The sequence below is a fragment of the Euleptes europaea genome, chromosome 12, assembly GCF_029931775.1.
Source record: "Euleptes europaea isolate rEulEur1 chromosome 12, rEulEur1.hap1, whole genome shotgun sequence".
In the NCBI taxonomy this organism is placed as follows: Eukaryota; Metazoa; Chordata; class Lepidosauria; order Squamata; family Sphaerodactylidae; genus Euleptes; species Euleptes europaea.
The window spans coordinates 9,843,690-9,868,132 of record NC_079323.1 but is presented as its reverse complement, the minus strand read 5'-3'; the positions used below and the strand labels follow the sequence as shown (position 1 = coordinate 9,868,132).

Below are 24,443 nucleotides of genomic sequence, written 5' to 3'. Positions count from 1 at the left end.
TTCTCCACACAGTCCTGATCCAAATTGGGCCCCACATGCCTAGGAACTGAGCTCCCAGCTGAAAACGTGCAGGCACATATGGATCATGGGGGCTCTGGAAAAACCATACTGCAGGGGTCGTCAACCTTGGATTTCTCCCCCTCTACAAGAAGTGGTGTGTAAATTGTGACTAATCTTCAACCAATGCTCTCTGGAAAGGGGAAACTGTTCCTTCCTGCTCCATATCCAGTTTAAAAAAAAAGAAAGAAGAGCTTGTAGTCTCATGCTAATGATTATATTTTACAAGAAAGATGATCAACACGTGTGCCAACGAAAAGGACTGGGCTCCAGCCCCGCGGCAACGGAGATGAGGATCCAACGGGACAGCTGCTGGGAAAGCGTAACTCTAGAATAATTTCAAACCCGTTCTTTTTTTCACAGTTTTCAGCACTTTGGAAACTTACTTTGTATATACTGACAAATGACCCCAGAAAAGCCCCGAGCTGGAAGTTTTCTTTGTTGTAGAAGAGCGAGAGCAGCCGGGAAGGTTTTGTAAACAGATGCCGGAACGCTGACGGGATCCGAAGGCAACACTGGATCAGGTAACCGACGCTGAACATCCTAATGAAGCCCTAGAGAAGACATTAAGAACGTGAGGGGAGCAAAAGGGGGCTGGGGGTGGGGGAAGGCCAGCTGTCTCGAGGAGCTCCACCAATAAACTGTGCTGTAAAAAAAAAAAACCCAAAAAAAACTTCTGGAAACGTCTGCTTTTGCGAAACATTCACCGACACATCATGGAAACCGGGTTTTCTTTTTCTTTTTTTATTAACACATTTTTATTTAAGAAAAAAGAATTTATAACATACATACTATCCATTCATTCAGTGTATTAAACCTTCCGAAGGATGTCGAATATTAGCAACATAACTAGCCGCATATCAGTCAATTACACTCATAAGAAAAATATAGCTGCTATTATTAAGAGCCAATGTTCTTAACTACTTTTTACTTTTCACTATAATATATCATTGCTTACTTGTATTAAAAACTTGACCTAGCATGCATAAATGATCAAATTATACACTAATTCCAGTTTCTATTAATTTGCCACTAGGCTCTGAGCTGCATAATATTACCTACTGTATCAGAATTAATATTCTAGTTCAGTATGTATCGAAACCGAGTTTTCATCTGATTTTCCTGTGAAAATCAGAACAACGGAAGGTTTCCCCATACAGACACAAAACTAGGGGAGCTAGGGGAGGAGTGAGTCAGTTTCCCAACTTTATTCTGTCCTAATGGAGACCTGAATAGACATTGCTGCTGGTCCCTAACGAGATGTTACCTACTAAGGTGTTTTGAAGTTATACTTGTGGATACATGTAGCTGACGAAGCCATATGCAAAACGTGATTGATTATGATCTAGACAACACGTCCTGTCATCCTTTATTGTGGCTTTGAAAATGTTGCTTGATTTCCAGCATACTGAAATATAGTCTGAAAAGACATACAACTGATCCCCACAAAGGAAATATTCTTCCTATATAATTACTGGACATATTGGATTTACATCTGAATGGACTTGAGAGATTTCCAAGTCCTGGATATGCTGGATTGAGATATACTACTTACCTGTATCTTGTTGTATTATATTGTCACTTTTGCACTTTATTCACTTATAAAATTAAGCATTGCATATATTGTTTTTGTGCTGTCTTGGTTCTCCAACCTCCTGGTACTAGCTGGAGATCTCCTATTACAGCTGATCTCCAGCCAATAGAGATCAGTTCCCCTGGAGAAAAGGGCCGCTTTGGCAATTGGACTCTATGGCATTGAAGACCCTCCCCTCCCCAAACCCCACCCTCCTCAGGCTCCGCCCCAAAAACCTCCCACCAGTGGCAAAGAGGGTCCTGGCAACCTAATAGGAAATCCAAGAAGCTATTTAAGTGTCATGAGTGAAAATGACTTTGTGATTTTGGTTTATTTCTGTCTTAGGGCAGCTTCCTGTTGTAACTCATAACTGATCATTGCTGTGGATTGGTCACTGTTCAGATGTTCTAACCGGAGGAGAATGAATGCATGTGTGGACTGGAAGTTGGTTTACAGCAGCAAGTAACATGGCTTCTTCAGGCTCCGCCCCAAAAACCTCCTGCAGGTAGCGAAGAGGGACCTGGCAACCCTACTTCCCACTGATGTTATGAGGACAGCTGCACATTTCCTTCTTATTCTGGCCGGTGGAACCTGAGCAAATAGTGAAACTATTTCATCTAAAGGCATTTTTGTGGCCCTTCCCATGGAAGCTTTAAAGCACATTATACGGTCCTCCCTCACTCACTTTCTCTATCATGTCCCAAAAAGAGAGGCGTACCAGTCAAACAGTCTTTGTGTTTCTCTTAGTCGTAGCTGGGGAGACAGATATTGCTAAGGTCTTCCTTTGGGCAGGCTTGCACACTATTTCAGAGCATGAGAATGTATGTTCAATTGAAATAGTATTTGTTTAATTAAAACAGAAGTCTGCATATCCACTATTTATCTCTGGTTCCCCCCCCCCCTTTAAAATCGTGCCGGTGGATCGGTTCCCCCAACTCAGCTGTGGTACAGAAAGGAAAACAATGCGGTAGGAAAAGCCTTATGCCGCATGCTCAAACCAGCTGGAAGAATCACAGCAGGAGCTACAAAACAAAACCCCAATAAGTCTTGTTCAGAAAGTATGACAACCAGCGAACGACATTCAGTTTCGAGAACGTTAAATCCCTGGGCTCCTTCCACAACCGCTTTACAAACTCTGCATCGGGCCTGGCGAAGAAAGCACAAAAGGAGAGCTGCGCGCTGAACTGTTAGCCATTGCTAATAGTAATATTGAAATTTTGCTAATGATAAAATTGAAATAATATTGATTTCAATTTGCAACACACTCTCTTTAGGGCTCTGGGGTAGTTAAGTGCAAAAGCTAAGAACATAGGAAGAGTCTCGCTGAATTCGACCAAGGGTTCATCTGACCCAGCCTCCTGTTTCCAGCAGTAGTCACCCGCATGCCTAGAGGGAGCCTGTAAGCAGGGCATGAAGACAACTGCTTCCCCTTGCTGAATGGCTCCGGCTTTACACGGCCTCTGAACACAGACGATACATTTAGCTGTCATAGCTAATAGTACTTTTTTAAAAGCTAGCAGCCATCATTATATCCTATAGCAGTACTTACCATAAATAGGGTTGCCAGGTCCCCCCTCATCTTTGGCAGGAGGTTTTTGGGGTGGAGCTGAGGCAAGGATCACTAGCGTTTTGGGGGTTTGAGTGGTAAAGCGGCCCGTCGCAATGTGTCGCTTCCGGGTGTAAACTGGAAGTGACGGAATCGAGGCCCCGTGCATGAGATACCCGTTCCTGAGCCGGCCGACGGATTGGCAGGCAATCCAAGCGACCTGGCAACTCTAACCATAAAGTTTTTTTTTTCCTGTTTGGAACCTACTGGCAATCATCTTCATTCGGTGACCCCAAGCTTTTTTTTGGAGGGAGGCAAATCTATCCAAGCACTCAATCTCACTCGTAATTTTATAAACAACTATCAAGACAACCCTTAGTCATCTTCTGAACTTAACAGCCCTAATGTGCAAATGAGAAGGTACCAAGCCCCCTTATTCATTTTTGGTCATTCTTTTCTGCACCTTCTCCAGCTCTCCAACCACCTGTTTGGAGGTGGCCTGAGCAGAAGGATAGGACATAGTATTCTAAGTGTTGCAGAACCATTCGTTTAAATAAACACACTGGCTGTTCTGTTTTCCATCCATTTCCTAGTAATTCCTGACACTCATTCCACCCCCTACCCCCTACCCGATTGCCACACTCTGACATTTCCATCCACCGTGACCTCAAGATCTCTTTCCGGAGCAGGCGCCGCCAATTCAGAACCCATCAGATACATCTCCTTTTTCCCCCGGTTAAGGTATTTCATTTTTGGCCCAACACGCATCACTTACGTCCAATTAAACCTGTTTGCCATTTAGCTGAACATCTATCCAGTTTGGAGAGATCTTTCTATAGCTCTTCCCAGTTTGCTTTGGATCTCATCATCCTGAACAACGTAGAGATATCCATAAACTCAGCCACCTCGTTACTAGCTCCTCCTGATTCCAGATTCTTACTAGCTCCTCCGGACTCCAGATTTATTTTTGAATATAAAAAATAGCACTGGTTCCTCCCCAGGGGGGGGGGGATCCCACCGCTTGCTTCCCCCTGGTGTGAGACTCATCCCTCTGTATCCTGTTCTTTAATCCCCTTCTTCATCTGTAAGAGGACCTGTCCTCGTTTCCCATGACTGCAGACACTGTAAACGCTATAGTCATTATAAACTTCTTAAAAACGTCTTGCCGTACTGAGAATTAACCTCTAAAAACCCGGTCCAAAGGTCTTATGATGCCCCTGAAAGAGATTTGGACATGAACTATGACAAGCCTCTGACAAAGATTTTGACAGCCAGCGTGCTGTAGTGGTTAAAAGCAGTGGTTTGGAGCGGTGGCGTCTGATCTGGAGAACCGGGTTCGATTCCCCACTCCTCCACATGAGCAGCAGAGGCTAATCTGGATAAGTTTCCCCACTCCTACACAAGAAGCCAGCTGGGTGACCTTGGGCTAGTCACAGCTCTGTTAGAGCTCTCAGCCTCACCTGCCTCACAGGATGTCTGTTGTGGCGGGGGGGGGGGGGTGGAAGGAAGGCGATTGTAAGTCGATTTGATTCTCCCTAAAGTGGTAGAGAAAGTCGGCATATAAAAACCAACTCTTCTTCTTCAAGCCTCCAGTAGAAGAGAATTCCACAACTGCTGGATGACCCTTAAGGCTCCTTCTGTATACATCCTCAACACGCTAGCTTCATGAACATAATGAATAAAGGGGGGGGGGGAGTCTAGGCATAATCCAAATACGCTCTCTCAGCCACATGGCAGTCACCAAAAACCATTCTATACACGCTGCAGGATGGATATAAGCCATGCTGTCTGAAAACCTTCCCACAACAAAACCTCTGTATGTAGGAAGCTTACATGTTAGAGACCTGGCTAATATACAGCAGCACAACTGGTGTGACGACTGTATCACTTTCCTGGGTTTGCTGGGAGAGAAGTCGGGTTGCCAACCTTCAGGTACTAGCGGGAGCTCTCCCGCTATTACAATTGATCTCCAGCTGATAGAGATCAGTTCCCCCGGAGAAAATGGCCGCTTTGGCAATTGGACTCTATGGCATTGAAGTCCTTTCCCTCCCCAAACCCTGCTCTCATCAGGCTCTGCCCCCAAAACCTCCTGCCGGTGGCAAAGAGGGACCTGGCAACCCTAGAGAGAAGAAAGGCAGTACATGAATATTTACCTTTTTAAAAAGCGCACATTCACCCCCCCTCAAAAAATAGTTTGAATCAGCTCTTAACAGTTACTGCTGGCCACCAAGCCCATTTCTTAGTACAAGTTTATATGGGTCAAATTCTGTTGGGTAATAAATTGCCATGGGAGTTACAGCTTAGTAAGAGAACAAATGAGGGGAAGAATACCTATAATTCTTTCTAAGTAATGCGTCAATTAAAGATTTTAAGCGCACATGAAGGGAAGAAAATCTATCTATGGAGTATTTAAAAAAACCCAAAGGATTTGAACCTTACATTTCATGGCTCTGTGCTCCTTCTCTGCTAAAGATTAATCTGCGCAGCAGAAAATTTTTATTTGTCTTAAAGGCTTCAAAAGAGCCAGAGGGGTGAGAAAAGGGAAGAAAAGTTACAGATTGGCAAATATTACCATGCAGATGAATTCCCTTCTAAAGCAGATACTTTTTTGAAAAAGCCAGCAACCAAGATCTGTTCCAACGCTGCAACTCAATACAAGGCAAATATTCAAAACAGAGTTTGGTAATGAAGTAGACGCTTTGGACATCTGCAGAAAGATATTCATATGGTAATAAAGCAAAGGGAAAGTTTTATTTAAGCCCCTGTCTTTCCTGGCCAGCTTGCCTGTGCTTCTGCTACCCCTGGCATTCTTCTGGTCCTCAAAACAGACCAAACATATGGCAGTATACGTCACCCCAAAACGGCACCCCCCATCAGGCCAAAAGCCTGCGATTTTCTTCCTGGGCCATCTGGTGTAGTGCCAGCGTGGTGTAGTGGTTAAGAGCAGTGGACTCTAATTTGGAGAACCGGATTTGATTCCCCACTCCTCCACATGAGCGGCGGACTCTAATCTGGCAAACCCCACTCACACACCCTCCAACACCACGATTCGCTTTTCCAGTCCCCAAGACTTCTCTGTCCTCTCTTTGCCTTCTTCACCCATTTCTTAATAGCCCGTCACTCATAAAACTCCATCCAGCCCCGGGGGCGCGGCAGGGGAATCTCGCAGGAGATTGTCAAATCCACCGCTCGAAGTGAACTCTCATAAATACTGCTACCCGCAGATGAGCCCGCACAATGTAGATTACATTGTGGCCGGGAGCAGGAGGAAAGAGAGCACGGCCTATCCGAAACCAGACAGCTCCGGATGACTCAAGCCGCTGAACAGAGCCAAACCACACGCTGAAAGGAGGAAAATGCCTCCCAACCCCCAAATGCAGCTTGGGAAAAACAAGCCCTTTCAATAAATTAATAGCTTTGCAGCATTTTCATCTCCCCACATATATTGCATGTCCTTAGGGTTCACCCAGAGAACTATATGTTATATCCAGCCTCACAGAGCAAAAGAAGAACACATGAGCATTGAAGTACACAGGATACATCAATTTTCAGGTGCCCCCGACTTCCCTTGGATTTGTCTAACGTGTCCTGCAGGTATTTCTTTTATCGCCAGGATTTACATCCCACTTCTCCAGCCAAGGCACCTGAAGTGGCTGGGATGAACAGCCTTTTGTAGAACTAAAGTGCTTTTCATTTCTCTGAATTAGGAGAATTTACTTGCTAAGCACAGTACTATCCATCTGTGATTTCTGTCTGCAAAGCTGTCCAATATTCTCAATACTGCCAAGTGGAGGAGGAGGAAGAGGAAGAAGGAGGAGGAGGAGGAGGAGTTAGTTTTTATATGCCAACTTTCTCTACCACTTAAGGAAGAATCAAACCGGCTTACAATCATCTTCCCTTCCCCTCCCCTGTGAGGTAGGTGGGGCTGAGAGAGCTCTAAGAGAGCTGTGACTAGCCCAAGGTCACCCAGCTGGCTTCGTGTGTAGGAGTGGGGAAACAAATCCAGTCCACCAAATCAGCCTCCGCCGCTCATGTGGAGGGGTGGGGAATCAAACCCGGTTCTCCAAATCAGAGTCCAGCGCTCTTAACCACTACACCACGCTGGCTCACCGGAAGCAAACAATCCAGAAGGAAGAAAACAAACAAAAAACCCTGTATTTTCCAAGCTTATAAAAATCTAACCTTATTAGGCAATTATAAATATTAACATCTCTCCTTTTGAGATGGTCAGATTTTGTCACTATTTGAGGGCAGGCAAGGCAGTGTGGCATAACATTTAGACTGTCAGATTACGAGCAGGGGAGGCCTGGGTTCAAATCCCCTCTCAACCATGAAGCTCACTGGCTGACCCTAGGGTGGCCATTCTCTCAGCCTACCCTACCTCACAGGATCATTGTGTGGATAAAATGCGGAAGGGAGAACCATGGGAGGTACGTGGAGAAAGGGTGGAATAAAAAAGAGTTATGATCTAGGAAGAAAGCTGGTTAAGCCACTTAGTACAGTACAGAGACTTGGGGGGGGGGGAGCAGCCAAATGCGATGTTGAAGCAGGTACGATGATGGGAAGTCAAGATGTTTGGCGGGAAGGGAAAGAACGACAATCAGAGGAAGCCCCTGGCAGCCACCCTTTGCAGAGTAGAAAACTCAACCCTTTCATAAAGAAAATTACAAAACCACACAGGCCCTTCCCTTAGTAGACAGCTCCTGCTGATTCTGTCCAGACACATCCCTAGGAAAAGCTCACCCTAGGAAAAGCTCAACCCAAGTAGTCATTCTCTTTAAAACCTCAAACCACGCATATCGCGAACCAGGAAGAAATTATCCAAACATCAGGAGGCGTGCTGCATCTGCTTAATTAATATAAAAACAGGATCAAGGAACGACAGCCATTTCAAATCAGAGCTGGACACGACTCAGGAGTGTGTTAGAATGGGTCCCTTCCAATCACAGTTTAAGATCTTAGGGTTAACCTAGGGTTAACAAGGAACCCTGATTATCTCTTATTGTGGTTAACCAGTGCGGATACAAAGGTTCGACCCAAGCAGGTCTGATGGGTAGATGGTGAGATCTGAGCTGTACACACACCGGAGGAGAGGAGGCAACCAGGCGTGGGGCTGATTCCCAACTGTTTAGCCATACTTAAGCTACTGGCACCAGTACGAATGCACCAGTTCCAAAAAGCAATAATACATTCCAGAGAGCAAAATCGGATGTGGTTTCTTGTCTTGCAGACACAAGAGGGCCTATACAGCTTCCAGAGACTACTGGAAGCCACGCTGAGTCACAGGGAAATCCAGAAGCTTGGTGTGCAGTTTTGGGAAGACCTGATGCAAGTTGTTTCAGCAGGCATTTGCATGAACCAAAGAAACAGAGTGATCGGCTCACATCTGATTGCTAACTTGGAACACCGTCTAATATCACAACCAATAAATCTCATTTTTTATTATATATTGTGTGCAAATGTATTTAAAAACACAGGGCCTAAAATACAGGCTTCTTTAAGAGCACAAACATAGTTATAAATATCTATAACTATGTTTGTGCTTTTAAAGAAGCATGTATTTTAGGCCCTGTGTTTTTAAATACATTTGTGCACAATATATAATAAAAATAGATTCATTGGTTGTTATATTAGATGGTGTTTAGCTCAACCCCTTGACTTTCTGGTTGAGTTTCTTTGTTCCCCTTTTTCTTCAGTTGTTTTTAACTTTGAACACCGTCAAATGTCTTCATAGCAAAACTTGCAGCATCAACAATTGAATAATAGAATCATACAGTTGGAAGGGACCACCAATTCACAACTACCTCCCCCCCACACCCCCAGTGACCCCTACTCCATGCCCAAAAGATGACAACAAAAAACCTCCAGGATCCCTGGCCAATTGATATGGTCATGAATTGTGTCAACTCTCCAAGGCAAAAGGTTGGGTCAAGACAACTTTTTTTGTATAATCTCATCCAATTCTACTCCTTAATACAGTCCACATCACACATGGCTTTTGTCCATGAAGGTCCCATGATCCCAAATACAGACTTTTTTGTGGTCCAAAGGGACCCCCTCATTTCCTTTTCACCAGTGGAAAAGTTGGTTGGATCCAACCCAGAGTTCTGCCTTGTGACCTTTATTCTATTCATGTTTCTAATAGAGACGACCTTGTCACCTAGAGTGCCTTTCCATGCTTAACTGATACTACTTTTTCCTTCTTCTCCCAATTTTTCCCTTCTTCAAATCAGCTAGACCCACCCCACCCTAATTTTGTCTACAATAAGATTTGCATATAATTTGAGCCAAAGACCTTAACACCTCCCCCCTTTTCCCCCAGCCTGATGTAGAGATTCTGGAGAACTTGGAAGCCTGCACACTATTTTGAGATACTTTGGTTGGTCCTATAGAATCATAGAGTTAGAAGGGACCACCAGGGTCATCTAGTCCAACCCCCTGCACAATGCAGGAAATTAACAACTACCTCCCCCCACATCCCCAGTGACCCCAACTCTCCCCCCGCCATGCAGGATCCCACAATCAAAGCACTCCCGACAGGTGGCCATCTAGCCTCTGCTTAAAGACCTCCAAAGACGGGGACTCCATCACCCTCCAAGGCAGCTCATTCCACTGTCGAACAGCCCTCACCGTCAGAAAGTTCTTCCTAATGTTTAGATGGAATCGCTTTTCTATTAGTTTAAATCCATTACTCCATGTCCTAGTCTCTGGAGCAACAGAGAACAAGCTAGTTCCCTCATCAACATGACATCCCTTCAAATATTTAAACATGGCCATCATGTCTCCCCTCAACCTTCTCTTCTCCAAACAAAACAAACCCAACTCCCTAAGTCTCTCCTTATAGGGCATAGATTCCAGACCTTTGACCATTCTGGTCGCCCTCCTCTGGACGCGCTCCAGCTTGTCAACATCCTTCTAAAATTGTGGAGCCCAAAACTGGGCACAGTATTCCAAGTGAGGTTTGACCAATGCAGAATACAGTGGTAGTATTACTTCCCTTGATCTAGACACAATACTTCTATTGATGCAGCCCAGAATTGCATTGGCCTTCTTAGCTGCCATATCACACTGTTGACTCAAGTTCAGTTTGTGGTCCACTAAGACTCCCAGTTCTTTTTCACATGTTCTGTTGTCAAGCCAACTATCTCCCATCTTGTACCTGTGCCTTATGTAGTTTCTGCCTAAGTGAAGTACTTTACACTTCTCCCTACTGAAATCCATTTTATTGCTTATGGCCCAGCTCTCCAGTCTATCGAGGTCATTCTGAACACTAACCCTACCCTCCGGGGTATTAACTACTACTCCTAACTTGGGTGTCATCTGCAAATTTGATTAGCATGCTCTCTATTCCATCATCCAAGTCATTTATAAAAATATTAAATAGTACCGGTCCCAGGACAGACCCCTGTGGTACCCCACTGGTCACTCCTCTCCAGGATGAAGTTGTGCCATTAATGAGCACCCTTTGGGTTCGGTTGGTCAACCAATTACCAATCCACCTAACAGTAGCAGTGTCCAGCCCACATTTTACTAGCTTTGTTTCAAGAAGATCATGGGGGACTTTATCAAAGGCTTCACTGAAATCAAGGTACACTACATCTACAGCATTTCCTTTATCTACCATACTTGTCACTCTTTCAAAAAAAGATATGAGATTAGTTTGGCATGACCTGTTTTTGACTCAGTGAGCACGGCATTTCTTTCTAAGTGCTTACAGACCGTCTGTTTAATTATCTGCTCTAGTATCTTACCTGGTATTGATGTCAGGCTGACTGGGCGATAATTGTTTGGGATTTCTTCCCCCCCCCTTTTTAAAGATGGGGACCACATTAGCCCTCCTCCAGGAATTTTCAAAGATTATTGCCAGTGGTTCTGAAATCACTTCAGCCAGTTCTTTTAACACCCTTGGATGCAGTTCGTCCGGCCCCGGGGACTTGAATTCATTAAGAGTAGCCAGGTATTCCTGTACTATCTCAGTGTCTATACTATGCTGTAATTCCCCTATTGCATCCTTTGCTCCATTATTCCCAGGTTGAGCACTATTCCCCTTTTGGGAGAAGACTGATACAAAAAAGGAGTTAAGTAATTCTGCCTTTTCTGCCTCCCCTGTTAATAACTCACCATCCTCTCCACGCAATGACCCAATTGTTACCTTGATCTTCCTTTTGTTACAGACATAACCAAAAAACCCTTTTTTATTATTTTTAACTTCCCTGGCTAGCCGGAGCTCATTCTGTGGTTTAGCCTTCCTGACTTTCTCCCTACATGTGCTGGCTACTTGTTTGAATTCCTCTTTGTTGATTTCTCCCTTTTTCCATTTCTTGTACATGCCCTTCTTAAATCCTATCTCAACCAAAAGTTCTTTAGTCATCCACCCTGGTTTCTTCAAACCTCTACCTTTTTTTTTTCTCCTCGTGAGAATTGATTGAAATTGCGCCTTCAATATATCCCTTTTAAGAATTTCCCATCCCTTCTCATTCAATATTCTCACCCACGGGATCACACCCAGTAGCTCCCTAAATTTATTGAAATCAGCTTTCTTAAAGTCTAGAGTACATGTTTGACTATTTCTTGCTTCTCCTTTCTGCTGTATAACAAACTCCAGGAGAACATGGTCACTCCCACCTAAAGATCCCACTCCTTTTACCCCATAAACCAAGTCATCATTATTGGTTAAGATCAGATCCAAAATGGCTGTTCCCCTTGTCGCTTCTTCTACTTTTTGGACTATGAAGTTGTCTGCAAAGGAAGTGAGGAATTTGTCGGACCTAGTTGTTTTGGCAGAGTTAGCCTTCCAACAGATGTCAGGATAATTGAAATCTCCCATTACTACTACATCTTTCTTTTTTGAATGCTTGGACATCTGTTCCAGGAAAGCATCATCTAACTCTTCAGTTTGGCTTGGGGGTCTATAATATACCCCACAATAGTAGAAAAGAGCAAGAGTCCAGTAGCACCTTAAAGACTAACAAAAATATTTTCTGGCAGGGTATGAGCTTTCGTGAGCCACAGCTCACTTCTTCAGAGCTGTGGATCACGAAAGCTCATACCCTGCCAGAAAATATTTTTGTTAGTCTTTAAGGTGCTACTGGACTCCTGCTCTTTTCTACTACTGCAGACAGACTAACACGGCTACCCACTGTGGAATACCCCCACAATGACATCACTATTTTTCTCTCCCTTAATTTTTACCCAGATGGTGTCAAGCTGGGTTCCAGCGTTTAAGTCCTGGATCTCCTCGCAGGTGTAATCATCCCTAACGTATAATGCTACCCCTCCCCCCTTCCGATTTGGTCTATTTCTCTGAAATAGGTTATACCCTTCAATTAATACATTCCAATCATGAGACTCGTCCCACCAGGTTTCCGTAATGCCTATTATATCATATTTGCTTTTTGCTATTAAAAGTTCTAGCTCATCTTGCTTATTTCCCATGCACTGTGCATTAGTGTAGAGACACCTTAGACCACAGGTCCTTCTTCTTGGCAGCTTATTTAAAATTGTCTCCCTCCCATTGTTACATTTTTGAACTGTCTTTCCTTGCGTATGTGCTATCCTCTGCATATCATTCATAACTATATTTGCAGTTATTGTCCTCACTTGAGGCTTTAAATTTACGTCCCGGAAGATTTAGTTTAAAGCCCTCCTTATCAGGCTTGCAAGGCTGTGGCCAAACACATTTTTACCCACCTTTGAGAGGTGCAAACCATCTCCCGATAGAAGAGCATTATCCAGGTAGCATAAGCCATGGTCCAAAAAACCAAACCTTTCCTGGCGACACCATCGACGCAGCCACTCATTTATTTCCAGAATTTTTCGTTCTCGTCCCAAACCACGGTCTACTATAGGAAGAATCGACAAAAACACAACCTGTGCTCCCAGTTCCTTCACCTTTTTACCCAAAGCTGTATAGTCCCTTTTAACACTTTCTGGGCTGTGCCAGGCAGTATCGTTTGTTCCTACATGAATAAGAAGGAAGGGATAATGATCTGTGGGTCTAACAACTCTATCCAGTCTTTCCGCCACATCCCGGATACGCACTCCTGGCAGACAACACACCTCTCGAGACAACAAGTCCGGTCGACCCACTTTACCCTCTACCCCTCTCATTAGGGAATCCCCAATAACCAACACTCGCCTATTCCTACATTGGGGAGCAGAAGTTTGAATCCTGTCATCCACAGGGACCTGAGAGACCAGAGAGGACTGGGCACTGAACCTTTGTTCCAATGATCCAGGCTCAGCATCTATAGGGAGGTTTTGAAACCGATTGCTAAGCAGCAGAGGAACAGAATGTCTCCTGACTTTCCTATTTCTACGGGTAACATTCTTCCACATGTTCTTCTCCTGAGGTGGGTCCCCCTCCCTACATTGAGTTATTTGGCCCTCCTCCTCCTCTTGCCCTCCCAAGAGGTTTTCAAGAGTTTGGTCCACGAACTCATCCCCTTCTTTTATACTCTGCAGTGTAGACATGCGTGCCTCAAGTCCCCTTATTTTCTCTTCCAGTAGAGCCACCAACTTACACTTACTGCATGTGTAATTGCAGTTACCCTCGGGTAGGAAAACAAACATTCCACAAACCTTGCATGTTACTGCCTCCACTCTCTCACCTGCCATTCCGCTTTGATTCATTGCAGATATGGTATGATTTCTTGCACAATCCCTCAATGGTAACCCTACTAAAAGCTTCACGACACTCCCGGTCTCAGAGTAAATTACAAATACAAACTTTGTTTCAAGGCACCCAGACATGACCCCCAGGCTAACAGCCACAAGCCACGAGCACTTGTGCTCTCGCCCTTCGGCTCGCGCCTCTGGCAAGCAGAGCCTGTTTAAATATTCTCAGCCCCACCCCTCAGCAATCAACAGCACAGCAATCAGCTTCAGCTGTCTCTAAGCTCCTCCTCTATCTCTCTCCCAGCTGCTCAGGCCAGCCTCTGGCAAGCAGAGCCTGTTTAAATACTCTCAGCCCCACCCCTCAGCAATCAACAGCACAGCAATTATCTTCAGCCAGCTACAGCTGTCTCTAAGCTCCTCCTCTGTCTCTCTCCCAGCTGCTCAGGCCAGCCTCTGGCAAGCAGAGCCTTTTTAAATACTCTCAGCCCCACTCCTCAGCAATCAACAGCACAGCAATTACCTTCATCCAGCTGCAGCTGTCTCTAAGCTCCTCCTCTGTCTCTCTCCCAGCTGCTCAGGTCCTAACGAAAGATATTTAGCTGACTTTTGTTTTCATATCCATTGAATCTGGAAATGCTCAGCTAATATCAGATACCACTGTTCAAGCACACAGGTAGTTCACCAATGTATGATTGAATGTCTTGCCACATTTCCTGGCTGAATGTCTTGGCACTTGCTTCTTGAGAAACAGGACACAGGGTGAATGGTCTGTTAGCATTCATGAGGGGACGTTCCTTGCTATTTTAAATGTACAGCTTTTTAAAAAAAATCTCCAAGATATATTTATAGGGCCGATTGCTGTGCATATATCATTTTACTGGCTCAGTGTATAAGAATTTTGGGTGTGATTAAAAGGGACCTTTTGCGCACTGAAAGAAGCACTGGCAGGCACTGCTGGAAATATACATAAGCAGTGAAATTCAAACCAAGGAAGACTGATTTAAGCGAAAAGGATTTTCGTCTTGTGCAGGGCTTAAAGCGCACTCCGGAGCAGAAAGTCAGTGCCATAGCTGAATCAATGCACATGTCAGAACCAGGTCTATCAGCCAAGAGCCTCGGCTCTATATTCTCTCCCCTCTCCAAGAAGCATGTAGCATCTAACCAAAAATACAGATGCCATCACTCTCAATGCACTTTTATTTACTGCTTAGAAAATTTAAGAGCAAGTCATCCAAGGAAACTCTTAAGTAGTAGATTCCATTTGTGTTATGCCCTTTCAGATGTTCCCTGCTGTTCACCTATGACCCAAAACTCCCTTCTTGCAGAATTCACAAGTCAAATCTGCCTCCAATATTAAAATATTGCTTGGAAGATTAACAATAGTGGGGGGAATGGGAAATGCAAAAAGAAGACTCCCTTAAAAGTAATAAGTTTCTTTCTCCTCCATGCTGATTTGATTAATTCCTAAGGACCAGCAGCATTTGAAATTGGGACTGGCATGAAGATGGGTGGCAGGTAGGGTTCCCAATACTGTCTTGGCAAATGCCAGGAAATTTGGGAGGCAGTGGCTGTGGAGGGTGGAGTTTGGCAAGGATGTGATGTCACATCTGTGTGACACTCTAGGCTGCCTCCCCCAGTCTCTATTGTCTTTACCATAGAGACAAGGAGAAATTCCTCGAGTGTCTCTATGCGGAAGTCATTTTTTCTCCTGCTCTTCAATTGCCCGGGGGTGAAAAATTAGGGCAGGAGGAAGGTAATTCCTATCCTGGACGAATAAATGGGAGGCCTAGTTGCAAGTGCTCTGACAGTCACATGGTCTCTGAAACACATTATGTACAGCCTGGCAGATGCACCAGTCTGTACTGCACATTACAGGCATACCATAACTTCATGTTAAGCCTCAGAAGGGGGCCATGAAAAGCTATCTAAGCAATGGTTCGAAACGAGGAATAATATATCCAGAGATCTCGTTCCTGTACTTTTGAGCAAGTTCACATCCTGGAATTTTCCTCTAGAGCAAGCTACAACAGCATTTACAACCTTGGATTTTGGGCAGGTTCCAACTGCTCTAGTTTCAGCGTGTTGTGAAACACAACTCATGAACTTTGGGAAGCAGATCACTTAGTGTGTAGACTGGTTGATACCATCGTGCTGTATTTTGTGTGTGTGTGTGTGTGTGTACTGTACCAAGGTCACACCAAGCAAGCTTCCATGGCAGAATGGAAATCTGAAGCTGGGTCTCCCCAACCCCAGTCTGATATTCTACTCTACACAACTCTACACAACATGATTTTCATTATTTCCATCCTGATTCGCCGGCTAATTTTGCTGCATGTTTAATAAGGTAATGTATGTTCAATAAGGTATCTTTCAATGAGGGCCGGAGTATATGCTTCACACTGCTCTGCCAGGATGGGGTCATATTGCCAACCAGCTGGTCGCAATGCGCTCTAGAGGGCTGACACATGGCACTCGTCAAATGGAGGAGAGAACAGCTCAGCACAGAGACTGTATCAAAATATGCAGGCGGCTGAGCTGCACCTTCTCTTTCACATGCCGTTCTTCACACTCGCCGTGGAAATGCCAGGAACCAATTAAGTGTGAAAATCCAAAGGGGGGAGAAATATCATGGCAAATGCGACAGCAGACGCCTCCCCCCGAAAAAGCTGGCCTGCGCCATTTACGTTTCTTCCAAAATGCAAAACCCGAAGTTTCTAGAAACCCACCAAAAAAAGGACGCGCAAGCAGGTGCGTCCACCTGTGCGAGCCTAACTCCGGCCAAACCCAATCTCCCCACACTGTCAGCTCCCCTGAAAGGAAAGAAAACCCACACTGATCATATTCTAGGGGGGCGGAGAGGGTAATTTATATCAATGGACTTGCGGACTTGCCCTCCCTTCGTGGAACAACTGTGGACTTTCTCCCGTTACCCTTAAAATACATTGAGGCTGAGAGTGTCCAATTAAAAGAAAAAGAAATCTAGCCCAGTGTGCCAGAGAGACACAGCTGTATGGGTGCCACTGCCCCCTCAAGCTGCTGAACGCAGCACATTCCCAGTACTCGCGCTCGGGGGGAAGGCAGAAAGCGGGATCTGTTACACAGTTGTGTGTGTAATTAAATTAGTCAAGATTCTCAGAGCTCTGCTTTTCACTCACTTTAAGCGCTTAAAAATGAGCACCCTTCTCTCTAGTGGCTCTCTGTAAAGGGAAGCAGAACTCTTCCCAAAGATCCTTTTTCATGGGACGGGTATTAAAGACGCAAAGTAAAGATGCCCCCGCACACTTCGGGAGCGGTGCTCCTCTTGGTAATTGTACACGCTGCTCCCGTACTTCTTCCCCTTGATGTTTTTAACCACAAAAATACGCAACTGATCCTCGCTGGATCAGACCGAGATCCATCTAGCTTAGCGTTCTGTTTGTGACAGCGGTCAGCCAGATGCCTCTAAGCGCTCACAAACAGGGAGTAAAACTGATGGCGGTTTGTCCCACGTATTCAGAAATGTCCTGCTTCTGCACATGAAGGTTCGTTTTAGATTTCATGGCTTATAACTGTTGATGTTATAACGGTTATAACTGTTTCAAAAGCATCTGTGTAATGTACTTGGCATAGAAACTGTCCTTCCTTTCTATACCAATCTGTCAGTTTTGAAGAAGCTGACATGTCTGCACTAATCATAATACAGGTCAGGAAAAAAAATCAGGAAAAAGCAAGCCGATAAGATGTAATATATCCTACCGCATCTAAACTAGCAGTGTGCAGCAAAATGATGATGATGGTGGTAATGATGATGATAATCAGGTTTTTTGGATCCAGATATATTGGAACTGAAAAATACTAGTATTCCCGGTTTCAAAAAACTGCCATGATTTGTGTCTCACAAGGAACAGTGCAACAGTGTACACAGCAGAGGATTCTGGGACAAAGACCACAGCAATGCTTCCAAGGAAGCCTCTCTGGGAGAAATCAGGGCGTGCCAACAGGACAACAGCAATTAATCCACACCAGGCAAGAAAACAAAGAAGCCCGTTCCTGTATTGTCTTTTACATGATATGTAATCACTGATCATTAACACAATTCGGACGTTAAGTGTCCTGTGACAGTTTGCAGCCTCCCAATTCAGAGCTTGCTGTTGTCCCCAAAGCTCCTGTCCAACATATAACCCACCTTAACAGTAGTTTCCAATATTTTTCGCCTCTACTATTCCCTATGAGGAATTTTTCTAGGGGGCTGGGGGCGTTTTTAAAGGCACTGGCACCAAAATTGCAAGGCAATCGTCCTTTAAATAACCCCCTGAGAATTTCCAAGATTTTTCAGGACCCGTTTTTCAGTATCCCAAAAAATCCAGGATATATTTTGGAGACTAGACGATATCTAAAAATATATCAATAAGGTATCTTTCGGATGCATACTTGGCTCAGTTATATTTGAGCGCACATCCCTAATCTAAAAAAAACCTGACACAAAAATGCTATATGAAAACACAAGCGGGCACAAATGAGATTTGAAGGGAGGAGATGCCATCCTCCCTCTGCTTTGCACACTTGCCCCTCTACCTTTGGTCTGTTTTCCCACTCCACCCTTCCACAGGGACCCAAGGAAAACTCGTGTAGGAGGAGCAGGAATCCTGCATATCCCTCTCCCACTTGCTTTCCTGTCCCACTCCCCACTGCTCTGGCCTCACACTTACCCCCTCCTGCATCACTCTGCCTGCCTTCCCACCTGCTCCCCTCCTGCTCTGCACACCCACATGCCTCCCTGCCACTCTGGCCTTCCTGTTGTCTGTCTCCCTGATGCTCTGCCTGCCCTCTGCTGCTTGTCCCCCCCCCCACACACACCCTGCCACTCTGGCCTCTTGTCCATCCCCCTCCCCTGCTCTGTCTCCCCACAGTCCCGCCTGCCCAGCTGTGGGGAGCAGCAGAAGCAGTAGCTCCAGCTCACCTTCCCCTACTCACATACAGCACTGCCTCCTCCAGTTCCCTTGATGGGTCAACAGAGGTGCTCATCCATTTGGGGGGGAGGGATTTCAACCCGTCTCCATTTTTTTAACTTTCCAGATTATTCTGGAAAGTTTTTTTAAAAAAATTCTTCTGGAGGGCAGCAAGTTTGCTCAAAAATTTCCCTTCTGTCTACATGGCCCCAATCTGTGGACTTAAACATCTGCAGTTGAGGGCAAACTGACTATTAGATATATTAATGAAACCTAACAGCACCTTAATGTTTCCCATTTATTTAACATAATTTTTGAATACTATTAAGAAAGAACATCACAAGTAACGATGACATCAGAACTGGCATCAACATAAAAAACTGCACATTGCAGCTCAGACAGCATGAGTCACATTCAGCTGCTATATATTTTTATAGACATGTCCATGCTCAAGCCCCAAGTACACATTACAAAGTTTTCAGGTTTGCTCCAGGCACTGTCAAACTAGATGTATGCTGGGAGTTGTGATTTAAATTTATTTTTCAGGAATGCACGTGGGGACAATTTGGATCAGACACCACTGTACATAGGGAGAAAGGGCTTAAGCCCCCACCCCTTTCCAATAGCCAGGCTATTTTCCCAACCTGAAATGGCCCTGGAAAGGGAAACGTATGCATAGGCCATCCATAAGTGTAAGTTTCCACAAAAGGGGAAATAGTGGGGTGTCCATCCCTGGGGGAGAGGAAGTTGGGAATATGGGTAGCAGGGAGGGGACATTTTCTAAAATCGCTAGGAGTGACTGGATTATTATCTGGTTTGACAGGACCTGGGGTGGACCCAGAAACAATATAAGGTGCAGTCAGACCCAAACTCACCCAAAAGATGCAGAACAGGACATTGTCTTTGCTACCCATTTATCAATTGCATAAACTTTTTAAGTCTAGTTACCACTCATAAGTTATATCTCAGCAAATCAGAGGGGCACTCACTTTAATGCAATAAGAGATGCAGTTATCTTCATAGTGCTTGCAACATCTGTGCCTCGGCCCATGCTTACATCTGAAAAAAGAAGAACCAAACTAACGTCAGTTGATGGATGTTTTCTTTTCCTCCCTCCCAGCTTCAAAAGTGAACATGCTGTGCCTTCCCCACTTCTCCTGCTACTTCCTTATTCTTTGCCTTGTCCAAAAAACGTATTACTTTATGTAAACACAATGGATACGAAAATCCCTTCGTAGCACATGTGAGTAAAGGCAAGGCCTTTGTTCTAGGGAGAGCTAGCGTAAGGTAGTGACTAAGAGACTGAGCATCCAAGGAAATACCCAGCTCAAATCTTTGCTCTGCCAAAAATTCCTAAACACTCTGGGGAGGCCTTAGGCAAGCTGTACTTCTCAGTCTCAGCCCCCTACCAGCACCAGGTAACAAGTTGGAACCAAAGGCAGAGTCCATGGGAAAAGCTGGCAGAGCAGATTTTTCCGTGTTTCCCCCTAACCCGAGCAGCCAACCATTTGTCCCGTAACTCCTGAGGATCTGAAAGAGCATCACAAGCAAAATTAGGTGCAACGTGGGGCACTGGAGCAACGTGGGGGGGGAGGTTAGGTAGAAATGCCCCCTTGCCCCCTCTCAGACTGGCACAAGCCATGAGAGAAAGAAAGAGGAGACAGCTTTATCCGATTCCTCCTTATCGTTGGGGCTCCCAACCTATAGCAAATTATGCAAGTGAGGCTCTCCTGATTCTCAGTTGGGAGTTTCAAGATTGACAACCATGTGGGGAAAGTGAGAAAGACCCATTTGGCCAACACCTTCAGCGAACTCTTCCGCTAGATCCAACCCCAATGACTCTACACATGATTGCTTTAAGGATTACTTAAATAATGAGCGCAAAGAATATAGAACATTCAGTTGTTTCATAAATGCTCAATAATATTAATATTATTCTACCAGAGCTCTGTTAATTCATTTCAGTTCCATCTATTCTTCCTACTTAGAAGAAGAATTGGTTTTCATACCCCGCTTTTCTCTATCTTTAAGGAGTCTCAAAGCGGCTCACAAGCACCTTCTGTTCCCCTCCCTACAATGGAAACCTTGTTAGATAGGTGGGGCTGAGAAAGTTCAGAGAGAACGGTGACTAGCCCAAAGTTACACAGCAGGCTTCATGTGTAGTAGTGGGGAAACAAACCCAGTTCACCAGATGAGAGTCTGCACTCATGTGGAGGAGTGGGGAATCAAACCTGGATCTCCAGATTAGAGTCTATCGCTCTAAACCACTACATCACGCTGGCTCTCTATGGTCACAGGTCCATGAATGCTGGCTGGCTTTGGTACTTATCCATTATTTGTGGTGCCTCCCAGTCTTTCTTCGATGTCTGACACATTGGGGAGGAAAATGGTCTCATCTCTGACTTCACACAAAGGGGGGGTGCACACAGACAGCTGGTAGCCCTCTCAGTTTAAGGAAATGATTTTAAGGCCCAGAAAATGATTTTAAGGATCAGATGAGCATGCCTATTGTATTAGGTGCTGTGAAACACACGCAGGACAATGTTGTTGCAGTCGTCTCGTTTGTGGGCTTCCTGGAGGCACCTGGTTGGCCACTGTGTGAACAGACTGCTGGACTTGATGGACTTTGGTCTGATCCAGCATGGCCTTTCTTATGTTCTTATGGAGGACGAGGCTATCCATGGCTACTAGTCAAAATGGATACTAGCCATGATGCATACCTATTCTCTCCAGTACCAGAGGAGCATGCCTATTATATGAGGTGCTGTAGAACACAGGCAGGACAATGCTGCTGTAGTCGTCTTGTCTGTAGGCTTCCTGGAGGTACCCGGTTGGCCACTGTGTGAACAGACTGCTGGACTCGATGGGCCTCGGTCTGATCCAGCAGGGCCTTTCTTATGTTCTTAAAAAGTGCACTCTTCCCACAGCTCCCAACAAGAAGCTGCTTCCCCCTGTTTCCCTTTCCTTGAGCAGCAGAGTCGTGCAACTTCTACTGCTGAGTGGATTTCAAGCAAAATTATTCCAGGCAGAGAATTTGAAAGAGATAAATGCTTTGGGGAGCACCGTCCAGTTGTTAGACACATCAAGTGGCATTACAAGGAAATCAATTTGATACTGGCTCTGGAAACTGCACTTTCTTGCAGTCAAGAATTTGTGGTCAGAGCACAAAATAACATTACTCAATCTCGGTTATCGTGCCAAAATATTTCTGGAAGCTTTGAATTAGGCGCTATAAAGCATATCGGTCATAAATCACCCATGAGGTCAAGTTTGTATAGCAAAAATCATAATGAGGAAGCGATCGAGTTGCAGACATTTAGAGTTAGTTATATCTGAAAGGAAACATATGGGAGAGAAACTTGATAGAGGATTAAGATTGAGAACACAATGGTTTTTCAGGCATACGCAAATGGGAAGTCAGAAATACCAATGAAAGTTGATTCCTCTCGTTTGTTGAGCGTTCATGGATTTCCCTGTAAGTGAGCGCTTTCACTGATGAGGCTACTGACCATGCTTCGCTGGCTTTTTATTTGTGTTTTGTGTGCCCGTCGAGAGAATTAAAAGTTGTATTTATTTGTCTTGGACTGAATCTAGCCATATAGGAAAACATAGCTTTTCAAACCGACAACCCTAGAAATAGAGCCCACATATCCATTATTTGCTTCTCTGTTTCTCCAACCCTTTGTTCTTGAGTTTCCTTGTCATGTTGTGTGAAGATCGTGTTTAAAGCACCGCTTTAAGACTGCCTCCCTCTCCGCCAGGACAGGAAGGCATCGGCAATTTCTCTGCTGCACTTCGGCACCGCTACTGTGGATGGCCAGAAGAGATCACTGCAGCTACCAGCTCAGAAGGTGATGGGGAAAATAGGGCTCGCACCCGGTCCCTTAACATTGTCAACAGTGGTCTGGCTTCAGCCTTAAGCACCTTGTTGCTCAGGTATGGTCCTGCCCTGCTTTCAGACTGCCTGAGCTCACTTATCTGCCTACCCAATGACCAGCTCGGTTGGCCACGTGACTGCCTGATTCCCAGCTTCACTGCCTGCTCTCCAGTACCTGCTTGCTTCCAGCTCTGACATAACACTGTTTTCGAGGCTCTGCTGATACTGCCCCACAAAATCAATGAAGGGGGTTAATTGAATGTGCAGTATCTTCCTCTTTGGTGCAGTGTAGCCATGAAGAGCAGTGGACGCTAATCTGGTGAACCGGGTTGGTTTCCCCACTCCTACACATGAAGCTTGCTGGTTGACCTTGGGCTAGTCACAGTTTTCTCCAAACTCTCTCAGCTTCACCTACCTCACAGGGTGTCTGTTGTGGGGAGTGGAAGGGAATGTGATTGTAAGCTGCTTTCAGACTCCTTAAGGTAGAGAAAAGCGGGGTATAAAAACCAACTCTTCTTCTTCTGTTGAAGTCCCATATGGTTTGGGACTAGCATACCTTAAGGACTGAACCCACCCAGCCAATATGGTCATCTTCTGAGGCCCCTACTTCAGGTACCCCTGCCTTCTGAGGTAAGATGGGTGGCAACCTGAGAGAGGGCCTTCTCGGTTGTGGCACCAAAATTATGGAACTCCCTCCCCAGGGACGTTCATCTGTCCCCTTCTATTGCTGTCTTTCACCAACAGCAAGTGAAGACTTTTTGTTTCATCTGGCATTACAAGAGAGACCTTCCTTCCCTACGTTTTTAAGTGCCATCTCTGTATTTCTACATACGTATTTTAGTTTTGGCTTTAATTGGTTTTAAGAACTGTTTTTATGAAGCTCTGTTTTAACTGTTAGCAGCCTCTGAGACCCTGATTGGGAAGAAAGGAGGGATATAAAATTTGTAAATAAATAAATAATAAAGACTTAGCCTGAAGAGGAGAAGACTGAAAGGTGATATGATAATCATCTTCAAGTACCTGAAGGGCGGTCATATAGAGGAGGGTGCCAAGTTGTTTTCTGTTGCCCCAGAAGGTTGGACCAGAACCAACGGGTTGAAATTAAATCAAAGGAGTTTCCGTCTAGACATTAGGAGGAATTTTCTAACAGTGAGAGGGGTTCCTCAGTGGAACAGGCTTCCTCGGGAGGTGGTAAGCTCTCCTTCCCCGGAGGTTTTTAAGCAGAGGCTAGATGGCCATCTGTCAGCAATGCTGATTCTATGACCTTAGGCAGATGATGAGAGGGAGGGCATCTTGGCCATCTTCTGGGCATGGAGTAGGGGTCACTGGGGGAGTGGGGGGGGGAGGTAGTTGTGAATTTCCTGCATTGTGCAGGGCGGTTGGACTAGATGACCCTGGTGATCCCTTCCAACTCTATGATTCTATGAAAAGATTTATTGCTGCTTAATTCAGCAAAAATAACTGAACACGTGTAGAACTATTATTTTGTTAAGATGGGAGCACACTTTAAAAAAAAAAGAACGTTAACATTTGACTCCTTAAAATGCTTCACCCACACATTGTCCACAAGTTTCTTTGTTACGGCAATTATGTTCATTCTCTGTGTTACTTCTTCGTGGTGTTTTCCTTTTTTCTCCCGTCTTAGAAAAGTTACTTCTGGTGCAAACGAATGTGTAGGAATTTCTTCTTTTCCAACAATGAATCTGGAGAGAAAAAAATAAATCAACCATTACCTGATCAATGTAATATTCTTTAACAGAAGACAACCATATAAAACAGGATATCTGACACTGGAATGTCTTGTGGAAAAGTTTTAATACACTATAGGGCATCCCTTAAAATATG

General features: G+C 44.8%; 1 protein-coding gene across 1 annotated transcript in view; it reads right to left on the bottom strand.

The window, feature by feature from the left end:
* TMEM135 (transmembrane protein 135) overlaps window positions 1–24,443 on the bottom strand; it is a 200,758-nt gene that overhangs the window by 9,003 nt on the left and 167,312 nt on the right. The window contains exons 8-10 of the mRNA XM_056858328.1: window positions 24,155–24,301; window positions 19,711–19,780; window positions 444–611 (exon numbers count right to left, since the gene is read on the bottom strand). Coding sequence (XP_056714306.1) covers window positions 444–611; window positions 19,711–19,780; window positions 24,155–24,301 — 385 coding nt within the window. The remainder of the gene's footprint in view (window positions 1–443; window positions 612–19,710; window positions 19,781–24,154; window positions 24,302–24,443) is intronic.